Source organism: Paroedura picta, chromosome 5, assembly GCF_049243985.1.
Source record: "Paroedura picta isolate Pp20150507F chromosome 5, Ppicta_v3.0, whole genome shotgun sequence".
In the NCBI taxonomy this organism is placed as follows: Eukaryota; Metazoa; Chordata; class Lepidosauria; order Squamata; family Gekkonidae; genus Paroedura; species Paroedura picta.
Genome location: NC_135373.1, coordinates 126,721,205 through 126,733,944, shown reverse-complemented (window position 1 = coordinate 126,733,944; position 12,740 = coordinate 126,721,205). Strand labels below are relative to the sequence as shown.

Genomic DNA, 12,740 nt, shown 5'->3' with positions numbered 1-12,740 from the left:
CCAGGACATGAGTGCCCCCCCCAGCCAGAATTTCTGCTTGCCCCCATGCCCTCCGAACGGCCCTGGCCCTGTGCCCAAGAGCTCGCTCGCTTCTGCTGCCGCCTTCACGCTGCCCTCTTATCACGCCCGCTGCCAAGGAGAAAGCCAGCTCAAGGACGGCGGTCGGGAGTTCCTTGAAAACCAAGAGTTGGCCTGGGCAATCCAAACCACATCTCCCCCATGGAACGAACGGTGATGGTGGGTAAGCAGCCGGCCCATACTTCCCCAGACCCACAGGGAGGGGGCAGTGGCTCAGAGGCAGAGCCTCTGCTTGGCATGCAGGAGGTCTAGGGTGGGCAGCTCCTGGTCGGGTAATAGCTGCAGACTTTGGGGGTGGAGGGCAGAGTTGGGGGGGGGGGGCTCTGCAGGGTGCAATGCCAGAGTGCCTGACTTCCAAAGGGGCCATTTTCTCCGGGTCAACCGATCTCCGCTGCCTGGAGGTCTCTTGTAATCCTAGATCTCCTGCCACCACTAAGGTCCTGGGTTCAATCCCTGCCATCAGCACTTTAAAAAAAGACCAGTAAAAGCGGTGATAGCCCTCTTCAAGCAAAGGTTGGATACACACTTTTCTTGGATGCTTTAGGATGCTTAGGGCTGATCCTGCGTTGAGCAGGGGGTTGGACTAGATGGCCTGTGTGGCCCCTTCCCACTCTAGGATTCTGTGATTCTATGATTCTGTGTTGATGTGAAAGATGTCTCTTCCTGGAGAGCAGTTGCCAGCTTGGCGTGGTGGTTCAGAGCGGCAGCTTCCAATCTGGACCCAGCCAGGGTCTGGCGCTTGCCAGTTTGATGGTGGCTGCAGTGAGATATTCTGCTCAGGGCGTGACCTGTTCTGCTCAGGGAACATGGGTGCCCGGCCAGCCGGTGTGGCTGCAGCAATACAGAGGGCATCCCTCACGCCCTCTTTGCGGGCTCAGAAGCGCCAAGGAAATGCTCATTTCACCTCCAAACAGCCTTTCTCAAGGAGGAAATTTGCTGTGCGGCTTTCAAGCAACCCACTTGAATCTATCCTGGTGGGCAGAAGCAGAAAGAGGTAAGTTGAGGAAGGAAAGACTCCATCAGTTGAGAAGGTGGCCTAGACATTGTACCTCCTGGGATGGGGCTGCAAGCCAAAGTGCTCTGCCGCGCATGACCCACCAGGAATGGCAGCTGCACAGTTTCCATGGGGCTTGGGAAAGGCCCTTCAGGGTGATGGCCAATCAGGAGGGACCAAGCCCCGGGCTCTGCGCTCCCTTCGCCCACAGATGTCCCTCTCCAGCTTGCTGAAATGGGGCCCCTGGCCCGCCTTTCAAGGCTGTTGTCAGGGCTGCCCCCAGGGTCCTGCAAAGGGATGCCAACCTCCAGGCGGGACCAGGCATCCTCAGGAAATCGTCAGCGGGCTACTGTGGTTAGGAGTGGCAGCTTCTAATCTGAAGAGTTGGGTTTGGTTCCCCAGTTCTCCACCCTGTGCCACCAGCTGGGTGACCTTGGGCCAGTCTCAGTTCTCTCAGAGCTTTCTCAGCCTCCCCCCCCCCCCGCAGGTGGTCTGTTGTGGGGAGAAGAGAGGTGGGTGATTGTATGCCTCTTAGAATCCTTTGAGTATTGAAAAGTGGGGTATAAAAACCAACTAATCCGGAGAATGGGGTTTGGTTCCACACTCCTCCCCTACATGCCGCCAGCAGGGTGACTTCGGGCCAGTCTCAGTTCTCTCAGAGCTCTCTCAGCCTCTCCTCCCTCGCAGGGAAGAGGAAAGGAAGGCGGTTGTCAGCCGCATGGAGAAGCGGGGTATAAAAAAGGAGGTCAGCTCCCTGCCCGGCCCCGCCCCGCCTGCCTTCCCAGCACTCTGCACACGCCCAGGGGCTGCTCCAGCCCCGCCCCCTCCCAGGCCCCGCCCCCGGGGCTGCCGGCTGCCCTGGTTACAGCCCGCCCCCAGGGGTCTCCCTCCGCCCCGCCTCCGCGCGCGGCCAATGGCGTGCGGGGGTGTGCGGCCGGTGGCCAATGGGGCGCGGCGTGGGCGTGGCGGGGCCGGGAAGTGGCGCCGGGCCCCACGTGTCCCGCTCTCTGTGCCTCCTCTCCGCAGCGGCATGCAGCAGCCCCGGCAGGCGGCCACGGGCGGGCAGCTCCTCCGCGACCCCCAGGTGGACCCCCGGGAGGGAAGGGGGGCTGGCGGGTGGGGAGGACCCCCGGGAGGGAGGGGGGCTGGCGGGGCTGCCCCCGGGAGGGACTCCCGGACTGGCCGGGAGCGGGGACGGACTTCGGCTCCTCTTTGGGGTTTGGCGGGGGGGGGTCGGCTTGTTCCCGGGGGGGGGGGTCGGCGTGTTGCCCCCTCCCCGCCTGCCCCATCGCCCCCTCCCTCTGGGTGCAGCGCGGCTGGGGGGGTCGCCCTTGAGGCTGGGGGCTTCCAGGCTCCCCCCTCCCCGCTAGGTCGGCGGCCCGGGCAGGCGGCGCAGGTGCAGGGAGGGGCGAGGGGGGCTGTCTGTCGCCGGCGCCTCGCAGGGTCTCTGCCCCCCCCCCCTTTCGACTGACCGCTGCTCCTTGCAGCCCACCCATCCCTGCCTTCGCTCCGGTTTTCGGCGTTGGGTGGGGTCGGAGGCGGGCCCCTGCATAGGGTTATGACACCCCCCTTCCTCTGCACCACTCTTTCCCAACGACCCTGCGAGGTAGGCCAGCCTGAACACTTGGGACGGGCCCCAGGTCAGCCAGCAAGCAGTCCTGGTGGGAGTGGGGATTAGAGCCCCGGTCCCCTTGGCCTCACTCTGCCCAGGAGGGACTGTGGCCTGGTGACTTGGCCTGCCGAAAGCCCCGGGTTCGATCCCTGCCATCTCCCGTTACAGGATTTGGCAGGAGGGGATGTGGAAGCCCCATAACGTGAGACCCTGGAGAACGGCTGCCGGTCTGAGTAGACAGTCCTGACCTTCACAAGGCAAGGGTCGCCTCTGATTCGGCAGCTTCACTACAAGGCCTTCACCCCCCCCCCCCCGTACTTTACCCAAAGAGATCAGGATGGTGAATGCCACTTGGGCTGCCTCCCTTGCTCCCTCACAACAACCTTGTGAGGTAGGTTATGCCGACAGGGCGAGGGTGCTTGACTTGGGGCCAGCCTGGTGCTGGGGATCCCAGCCGCAGGTGCCTGAAATCCCAGTATTCCTCCAGCCACCCCCTGGAGGTTGGGAACTCTAGTGAGCCCAGTTTTCTGGGCAGGATCCTGCAGTTCACATCTTGTGCCTCAACAGCTTGGCAGCGGGGCGTTGTGGATGTGCCTCTGGGAATTGGGAAGCCGACAGCACACCTGTCCTGAGAACCAAGACGGTGTCGTGCTTAGCATTTCCGATCTAGATCTAGGAGACCCAGATTCAAATCCTGGTTCTTCCACAGAAACCAGCTTGGTGACCTTGGGCCTGTCGCATCCTCTCAGCCTGCCCTGCCTCACAGGGTGGTTGTTCAGGAGAGAAAACAGTGTCTGATTGGAGCAGCTTTGGGGCTCCGATGAATTAAATGAACAGATACCACAGACTGCTGAAGCCTCTTGCAGCTCAGGAAAGTTGTTAAAGGTTGTTCCACTTCCCCATTTTATGCCCCACAACGACCCTGCAAGGTAGGTCAGGCCTAGAATGAATGGCCGGCCCAGTTGAAACCGAGACAGTTAGACTGGTGGATTTCGGACCAGTTAGTCTTCTGCTATCTAGAGACCCCCCCTCCTTGAATTTTTATTTATCATATTGATTGAAAAGGGGGGAGATACGAAGAGTTGAGAGAGCGCTGATATCCCTGCCCGGTCAGAACAGCTCTATCAGTGCCGTGGCGAGCCCAAGGTCTCCCAGCTGGCTGCATGTGGGGGAGCGCAGAATCAAACCCGGCTCGCCAGACTAGAAGTCCACACCCAACCACTACACCAAGCTGGTTAAAAAATAATGAACAGGCTTTCTGGGAGGGTGGTCTAAAAATCTAATATATAAAACAAATACCAACTTTATTACAATAATTTTCCAGCCCAACAGACTGTAAACTATAGTCTATGCATGAGATTTATCAGTGTATTCCTTAAGATAGAAATTACAGTTAATCTTGCCTGTGCTTTCTTCCAAGGCACAGGGAGTCCGACCCCCCCCCCTTCCCTGCAAAATCTCCATCAGAGGCTTCCAATTAGGCATAAAAGGACGTCTTGTCTTCCCTCTAATCACGGAGGCCGCTGGGCCATTGCTGCCAGCTCTTGAGCCCTCAGAGGTCGGCCCTTGACTTCCTTCCAGCCCTGATTCTGGTGCTTTCAACAGGCTGCACTGAACTGACCTCCATCGGCAAGCCTCAGCCAAACGCGCACACCGGCTCATTCTGCTCGCTGGCCTTAATAGCCGGTTTTGGCTCCCTCCCTGCCCCTGTCCCACAGCTTCCCCCAACTCATGAGAGGAGGGGGGCAATCCTGGCCCTCGAGTGACCCTTCCCCTCGGGAGCTGAGCTTCAAGGGCAGCCCTGTGCTCTCCGGGGGACCCTGGGCTATCCTGGCCTACCTTGCAGGGTGGTTGTGGGGCATGAAACAGGGGAGGGGAAGACCCTGAGCTCCTTGGGGGAAGGCTGGGGTGGAGCATTTAAACTAAATCCAGTGTGGATCAGAGAGGGTTCCTGGCTGGCATGGGGGGGGGAGGGGGGCACGGTTAGCTCTGCAGTGGGTCTCCTGCAATTTAATTTCAATTTGGAGTCAGGATTTGGTTTCTGAGATGTGGGGAGTGATGCTTGGTTGGACGTATGTCGAATCCTCACAGCTTGAATTTTGGGCACGTGCTTGTGGGATGCCATGCTGGTCGGTGATCAGATTCTGTTCATGGCCAAGGCGGAACGAGTCTTGTCGGAGACCCTGGATGCGCATTTGGCACTGACAAGGCCATGGGCTTGCACTCTGGGAGGCTGCCTGTCCTCTGGCCGGCGTATGGCGAGCGCCACACTATGTACCCGAGTGTGTCCGTGTTCTGTGGGCGAGCGGACATGTGCGGAAGGGATGCTGGACGGGAAGCGCTCTCTGCTGTCTGCAGCAGGTTTGCTTTGCCAAGTAGCCGAGCCCTCTTCTGTCTTTAAGCTGTATTTTAAAATATATGTGTGTGTTTGTGTGTATTTATAAATAAAATAGCTAGTTATCTACACATCTTTTCACAAAGATTTGGGGCAGTTTAACGATGTTCCACTTGGATTTCTTTCTTTCTTTCTTTCTTTCTTTCTTTCTTTCTTTCTTTCTTTCTTTCTTTCTTTCTTTCTTTCTTTCTTTCTTTCTTTCTTTCTTTCTTTCTTTCTTTCTTTCTTTCTTTCTTTCTTTCTCTCCCCCTCCCCCTCCCTCCCTTGCAGAATTCAAATTCTCCTCCCTCCCTCCCTCCTTCCTTCCTTCCTTCCTTCCTTCCTTCCTTCCTTCCTTCCTTCCTTCCTTCCTTCCTTCCTTCCTTCCTTCCTTCCTTCTCTCCTGTGTGTCTCATCTCCTTCCTTCCTTCCTTCCTTCCTTCCTTCCTTCCTTCCTTCCTTCCTTCCTTCCAAATCCACAGATTCAGCCCCTCCATCAGATGGCTCTCCAGCCTCTGCTTAAAAGCTTCCCAAGAAGGAGAACCCTCCATCTCCCAAGGAAGCCACCAGGAAATAGACTCATGGCTTTCCAACTCCTGCATGCCTATTGGGTTTCATGTGCTCAAAACAGAAGCGTGGGCTTAATGTTGATGTGTCTCCCCCCTACCTTCATTACCTGCCTAAGGGGGTCGTTCAGTTAACTCACTGCTTGCTTATATATTTATTTATTGCATGACATGCGTGCGGAGAGTAGCCAGAAGATCCTGGGGTGTCTGGCAGTCACGATGCCCCTTAACATTCCTCAGAGGGACTGCCCCTAAATCCTTAGAGTTCTCCCATCCAAATGCTAGCCAGAGCTGGCCCTAATTAGCTTCTGGACTCCTAATTAGCTAGATTTGTGCAAAGCATAGTTGGAGCCTGGGGGCACCTGGAAGGCCCACCCAGTTTTCTTCCAGGCATCGGTTTTCGGTGCCTGAACCCAACAGCTCATCCCTTGAAGAAAACTCAGTTGGTCTTCCAGGCGCCCCCGAACTCCACCCTCGCTCTGTGCTTCAGAGTAACACGGGTGCCCTCCTGAATCAAAGTTTGGGCAAGACTTTGAAGGCCAAGAAGTGCTCTTAGTCAGCATGGCTTGCTCCTTTGCTGCTCCAGATAGGATCAGAACTGCTCAGCAATCTCTGGCTCCCGACCAAAGAGGGAATTGAGCGCTTAGCCGGGTGAGAAACGGGAATGGGGTGTGGTTGCAGCTTCCCCTGTCCTTGAAGCCTTGAGAAATGTGCTAAATGTTTTTGCGGGCGAGCCCCAACCTATGCAGAGAGCACCGGTTGTGAGTGCCCCTCTTTCTCCCAGAAGGGAGAGCGACTGTGTCAACCTGGCTGGACCAGGCTAGCTCGGTCTCATGTCATCTGCAGAGGCCTGGAAACCTGCAGGCGAAGAGATGGGAGAGGCAGAACATCCCTCCCCTTGCTTCCGCCTGACGTTGTAGCCTGGTTCTGTCTCCGATGTGTTTTCTGTTCCAGATACTAATTTTAGTCCCATTCTTTGCTCAGGGGCGGGGAAGGACTTCTGCTGCGAACTTAAGATTCTGCCAGGCGAGCTCAAAAGGGCTTCTTAAGGTGTACTTAACCTTTCAGGCTTTCCGCTGACAGCTGACAGCAGAGAGATCTAGCATGCTTGGACTCCGTGAGGGCCCTGGAGCAGAGCTTGCCTCTCCCTGGCTCCTCAAACGAGAACAGGAGCCTACCTCGCAGGGGTGGCTGGGATAATAAAGTTTAAAAATCACTCTATTGCCTTCAGAAAAAAATAATTGACTCGGCACACTCAATTTTTGCAATGCCGTTCAACGTTGGGGATCGACGGCTCCCTTTTTTCAGGCCTGGGCTCCATTTCCGTTCCCCTCCACCCTGAGATTGTTTCTGCCCCAATTATACTCCATATAAGAGGAAAAGATCCTTTCTACCAAAGGAAAGCCTCTGGGGCTGCTTTTAAAAGGCCGGGTGGAACTAATGGATGTGGAAGGAAGGGAGATACTGCCTTGGGGGAGGCCCGGACCGCCCAAAGAGAACCCGGCTTTGCACTGATCCTGGCCAAATGCCTCGAGCAGAGATGAGGAAACTGGACGCAGCCTGGCACGCCTGGGAGGTTCCCAGCAGGATAGGGGAAAGGAGTTGGTGCTGGCTGGAAAAGCCACCCCTCTGCGCACGGGTGCCTTGCTTCTCTGGCTTCCGAGCACATTGCTGCCTGTGTTCGGATCCGGGCCCGCAGACTGGGGCTGAATGGAGTGACTCCTGCCAGCTTGTGTCTCTGTGTGTGTGTGTTTTGTTAGTTTTCATTAACCGAGCCGGTCTTTTCTGTTGCAGGGCTCTGTGGACTGCCCCAACCTGGAGTTTGAGTACGGAGATGCCGACAGCTGTGCGGCAGAGCTCTCGGGTAAGAGGGGGCAGTGGGGGGGGGAGGATAAGATCTCCCTTCCAGGGTCCTTGAGAGGCTTAAAATGTGGCAGACGGGGGGGGGGTCAGCCCAAAGGGGGCATGGGCAAAGCTCTTCCAGGGAGCGGAAAGGGGAATGGATTTCATCATTTTGCGTGTATCTGTGTTTCCATGTGTACATGCTTGTGTGTACATGAGCACACATGCACACTTATATCATGTGCCAAGGTATTGTTTTTCTTTGGTTTGGCTTCTGTCTCTGGCCAATACTTTTATTTTCTTGCTAAGAGTGCATGTCCTTGGGTGGGGGAAGGCAGAAGCGCCTGGGATTTCTCAAATTAGATAAGGGTGGGGAGGATGGGAGAGAGGTTGATAAAATTAAGCCCAGGGCATAGAGAACGGAGGCTTTTCTGCCTCTTCCAAAATGCTTAAAGGGATCCAGTGAAACTGGTGGGCAGTAGGCACAGGCAGGCAAAAGGAAATGCTGCTTTACACAGAGAGTAATGACAACGTGGAATTCCCTGCCAGAGGATGGAGGGATGGACGCAGACATAGGCAGCTTTCTGAGGACATTGGAGAGATTCATGGTGGAGAAGTCGCTCAATGGCTACTAGCCACAGCGGCTGAGGAGAACCTCCACGTTCAGAGGCACTATACCTCTGACTCAGAGAGCCAGGAGGCATGAATAGAGGGAAGTTTTGGCATCCAGGCCCTGTGGCTGGCCCTGCAGAGGAACTGGTTGGCCCCTGGGTGAGACGGGAGGCTGGACTGGAGGGACCCTCCCTGGCCTGACCCAGCAGGGCTCTTCTGAGGGTCTTCTCAGGGGAAGGCCTCGGCCTCTCTGCCCTGTGGATGGCCCTGCAGAGGGACTGGCTGGCCCCTGGGTGAGACGGGAGGCTGGACTGGAGGGACCCTCCCTGGCCTGACCCAGCAGGGCTCTTCTGAGGGTCTTCTCAGGGGAAGGCCTCGGCCTCTCTGCCCTGTGGCTGGCCCTGCAGAGGAACTGGCTGGCCCCTGGGTGAGACGGGAGGCTGGACTGGAGGGACCCTCCCTGGCCTGACCCAGCAGGGCTCTTCTGAGGGTCTTCTCAGGGGAAGGCCTCGGCCTCTCTGCCCTGTGGCTGGCCCTGCAGAGGAACTGGCTGGCCCCTGGGTGAGACGGGAGGCTGGACTGGAGGGACCCTCCCTGGCCTGACCCAGCAGGGCTCTTCTGATGGTCTTCTCAGGGAAAGGCCTCGGCCTCTCTGCCCTGTGGCTGGCCCTGCTGAGGAACTGGCTGGCCCCTGGGTGAGACGGGAGGCTGGACTGGAGGGACCCTCCCTGGCCTGACCCAGCAGGGCTCTTCTGAGGGTCTTCTCAGGGGAAGGCCTCGGCCTCTCTGCCCTGTGGCTGGCCCTGCAGAGGAACTGGCTGGCCCCTGGGTGAGACGGGAGGCTGGACTGGAGGGACCCTCCCTGGCCTGACCCAGCAGGGCTCTTCTGAGGGTCTTCTCAGGGGAAGGCCTCGGCCTCTCTGCCCTGTGGCTGGCCCTGCAGAGGAACTGGCTGGCCCCTGGGTGAGACGGGAGGCTGGACTGGAGGGACCCTCCCTGGCCTGACCCAGCAGGGCTCTTCTGATGGTCTTCTCAGGGAAAGGCCTCGGCCTCTCTGCCCTGTGGCTGGCCCTGCTGAGGAACTGGCTGGCCCCTGGGTGAGACGGGAGGATGGACTGGAGGGACCCTCCCTGGTCTGACCCTGCAGAGTTCTTCCGATATTCTTATGAAGGCTTCAGCCCCTCTGCCGTGTTGTTGGTTGTTCGGACGAATTAGTTGGCCACGGTTGTCTGAAGGGCTGCTCGACTGGATGGACCCTGCTTGGTCTGACCCAGCAGGGCTTTTTGGGCATTCTCATGACCACCCTGCTGTGCAGGCAGTGTGTTTGGCAGCACTGGTTTCCTAGCATGAGATCCCAAAGGCTCCTCCGGGAATCTCTCGAGGTGTGCCTCTCGGATCGGATTGTGCTCCCAGGTCTCTTCGGACAGCACCGTGTTCCTACAGGTTGCCCAATTCGGCTCTGCCCAGTTCGGTTTTTCCTTTGTTTGGCGGGCAGAGCCCCCCCCCCCCCCCATGGCAGCTGCATCTTCCCTCGCTCCCTTTGCTCTCTGCTTCTAAAATAGGCCCCTCTGGCGTGCCAGGCCCCCCCCTCACAACACAAGACCTCTTGGGGGGGGGACGGCATTATGAGAGCGATTGGTATTTTTAGAGCCCCTTTCATCTGGAAGGATTTTGGCCTGGCGGAGTTACCAGGCCTGCGGGAAGCCTGGCGTTCCAGACAGCGTTGGCACAATGGAAACTTCGCGGCTGACAACAAAGCCCTGAGGTGGGAGTGGAGGCAGCGGAGTGGCCTTCGTAGAGATGCCGGTTTGAATCCCTACTTGTGCTGATCTACCTTGCAGGGTTGTTGAGAGGATAAAACCAGAGAGGAGAGCAATCTTGGCTCCTCTGGGCCCCTCATTGCGGAAGATGGAAAGGAAATTTTAAAATCCTGATAATTGACAGGCGGGTTGCATTTATGGTGTTTTTTTGGTGGGGGGGGGCATCTGGCTATATTTCGAGAGCCCCTTTCTTCTCAAGGGATTTCAGGCCATTGTCAGAGTGTTGCCAACACAGGTTTGGAAGTTTCCTGGAGGTTTGGCAGAGGACCCTGGGAAGGGGAGAGTTTGGGGAGGGGGCTTTGCAGGGCTGTGACGCCATAGATCCCACTCCCAGAGCTGCCATGTCTCTGCCATCCAGGAAGCGCTCACATCCCACTTGGAGGCTGGCATCCCTTTGTGTTGTGTGGGAGACGCTGCCTGCCTTTGTGCTGTCTCTAGGCAGTGTGTGTGTCGTGTGGAGTGGATTCGTCAATAGGGTTTCCCATCCTGTTAGCGTGCTGGCAAAACTCCTTTTTTGCACCAGACAGCCCTGGGGATTCCGCTTGTGGTCTGCGGAGTGGGTGACTCAGGATGGCACCTTCGGAGGGCCGGATCCGGATGCCACTGCCCACAACTCTTTCAGTATCTCTGGCATGGGGTGGTCTGCCGACTCCCCCCCCCCTTCCTCTGCATGTTTCCACGTGGCGCGGGGGATTTCCCTGTGCTCAACTTGCAGGGCCTCTCCCCAGTCCGGGGGGCTCTCGGAGTGTCATTCGGGGGAGGGGGCTAGCCACTGTCTTTGCTGGGGTCCCACCCCTGGGTAGAAGGGGCTGCTATTTTTAGCTCCACGGTCTCCTGTTGCTAGACGGGGCTGGCAAGAGCGAGGGAAGTCTGCCTTTCCCCTCTCCTGCAGGTGGGGATTGTGTGCTGGGGGCCATGGCAGGCTGGAGTTCAACAGGTACCTCCATGGCGAGACCATTCCTAGGGAAGGGACTGTGACTAAAAGGGCCAATACCGTAATGCCCCCATAGAGATCCACGGTGCAGCCTCATCTGGAAGGCTGGGGGGCAGTTCTGGTCTCTGTATCTCCGAAAGCACATAGCAGAGATGGAAAAAATACTGAGGGGGGGGGCAACCAAGAGGATTCGGGGGTCATTCATGCTTTGGAGTCCTTAAAGTTGTTTGTACTCTGCGAGTATCTGGGTTCCCTTCCTACTTTGGGTTCTCTTTCGACTATCGCAAAGCTGTTTCCTGTGCGCTGAAATTATATTTTGTGATGTGCAGAGGCCTGTTCTGCTGCCTGGCGGAGGAAGGTCGTGGGCATGTTTCTGTCCTCCTGCTTACTTTGGAGTAAAGGGAGGGGACGGTGCAGCCATGTCAGGCATGCCGGGCTGATCTCTTGGGGGGTCAGGTTGCCCCTTGGCTTCGGAGATCGCTGGGCCTCAGTTGCTTCCAGGTGCGCCATCAGTCTCTCCTCCTTGGTTGGAGGGCAGGTTTTCCCCTTCTGCTGCACGGTTCCCACTGCCATGGGGAAGGAGAGGTGGCCCTTGGTGTGGGTGACAGGCGTGGGCAGCACCCTCTGCCACATGAGCTTGGGTGGGCCGGAGACGTCAGAGAGAGTTGACGTTGTGGGTCGCCATCTCTGTCTGGTCAGAAATGTCTCCAGTGCGGCCACATTCTAGACCAGGGGTAGTCACCCTGTGGCCCTCCAGATGTCCATGGACTACAATTCCCATGAGCCCCTGCCAGCATTTGCTGGCAGGGGCTCATGGGAATTGTAGTCCATGGACATCTGGAGGGCCACAGGTTGAATACCCCTGTTCTAGACCATTTGTGGCCTGCCAGACTTGAGAGAAGGCCTTAGTTGGTGCTTCCATCTCCCTTCCTCCCTCCTTCCCTCCCAGGACTGGTGTATGAGTCTCACAAGAACCCTTTTGGGGTTTTGGGAGGCGGCAAGGTGCCCTAGCCGGTATGGTAAGCATCGTGGGTAGGCCAGGATTTGAACCCAGGTTTTCACTCCGCTCCCAGCTTGTTTGCTCTTTGGTGAGAGATCTTTTTAACGCGTTCCCTTCCTGTGAAAGGGGCTGGGGAGAGGGTTGGCCAGCTCAAGCCAAGACGATCCACCGGAGAGCTCTGATCCTTCCTTGTTCTTCTTCTTCTTCTTCGTACAGAACTTTACAGCTACACGGAAGAGCCGGAGTTTGCCCTCAACAGGAGATGCTTTCAGGAGGACTTCCACACCCAAGGTAGCCGGCTTTCCTTGGGAAGGTTGCCCTCCGCAGGAGCCCAGAAGCCAGACCTCTTGGTTAGGCCAGAAATCTGGGTCTGTTGTGCTTTAAGACTCCACAGGAGTCCCAGAACATGGGGGGGGGGGAGAGTTGAGTCCTGTGGCCATCTGTCATCTCCCTGCTCTTGTCTCCCCTGCAGTGGAGGGGGGCCAGTGGTCGGAGCTGGATCCGTCTCGGCAGAAGGCCTACGTGATGCGGCTGCTGGATGGGCTGGAGGTGGTTGACCGGCAGAAGAGGCTCAAAGTGGCCCGGGCCGTTCTGTATCTGGCGCAGGGTAACTGCCGGCGTTCCTGGCGCTCGCCCTCCGTGTCAAGCAGGACGGGAGATGCAGGCAGACGGGGCTGGGTCTGATACAAATCTTAGTCTGGGAACGGTTGTTTTTAGCTGCCTCTGCGGTGCCTTTTAGCCGTGTTCAGGGCTGCACAGATGGCTTGCAACAGTTCTGCTAACACAAACCAGTCACAACCAGACCCGATGTGGGAGGGCGTGTTTGGGGTGCAGTAGGGGTGTAAGAAAGAGCCTCTTGTGGTGCAGAATGGTAAGGCAGCCATCTGAAAGCTCTGCCCATGAGGCTG

General features: G+C 57.4%; 1 protein-coding gene across 4 annotated transcripts in view; it reads left to right on the top strand.

Moving 5' to 3' along the window:
• The first annotated feature begins 217 nt into the window (after positions 1 to 217).
• Positions 218 to 12,740, top strand: part of STRIP2 (striatin interacting protein 2) — a 33,240-nt gene continuing 20,717 nt past the window's right edge. For 2 of the 4 annotated variants that reach the window (XM_077340408.1, XM_077340410.1), the window contains exons 1-4: positions 2,085 to 2,156; positions 7,419 to 7,488; positions 12,049 to 12,123; positions 12,305 to 12,439. In XM_077340408.1, the coding sequence (XP_077196523.1) occupies positions 2,103 to 2,156; positions 7,419 to 7,488; positions 12,049 to 12,123; positions 12,305 to 12,439 (334 nt within the window). In that variant the 5' untranslated portion in view covers positions 2,085 to 2,102. Of the gene's footprint in view, positions 242 to 2,084; positions 2,157 to 7,418; positions 7,489 to 9,744; positions 9,844 to 12,048; positions 12,124 to 12,304; positions 12,440 to 12,740 lie in introns of those variants that run through there. The other 2 variants (XM_077340411.1, XM_077340412.1) reach the window with 2 other exon arrangements.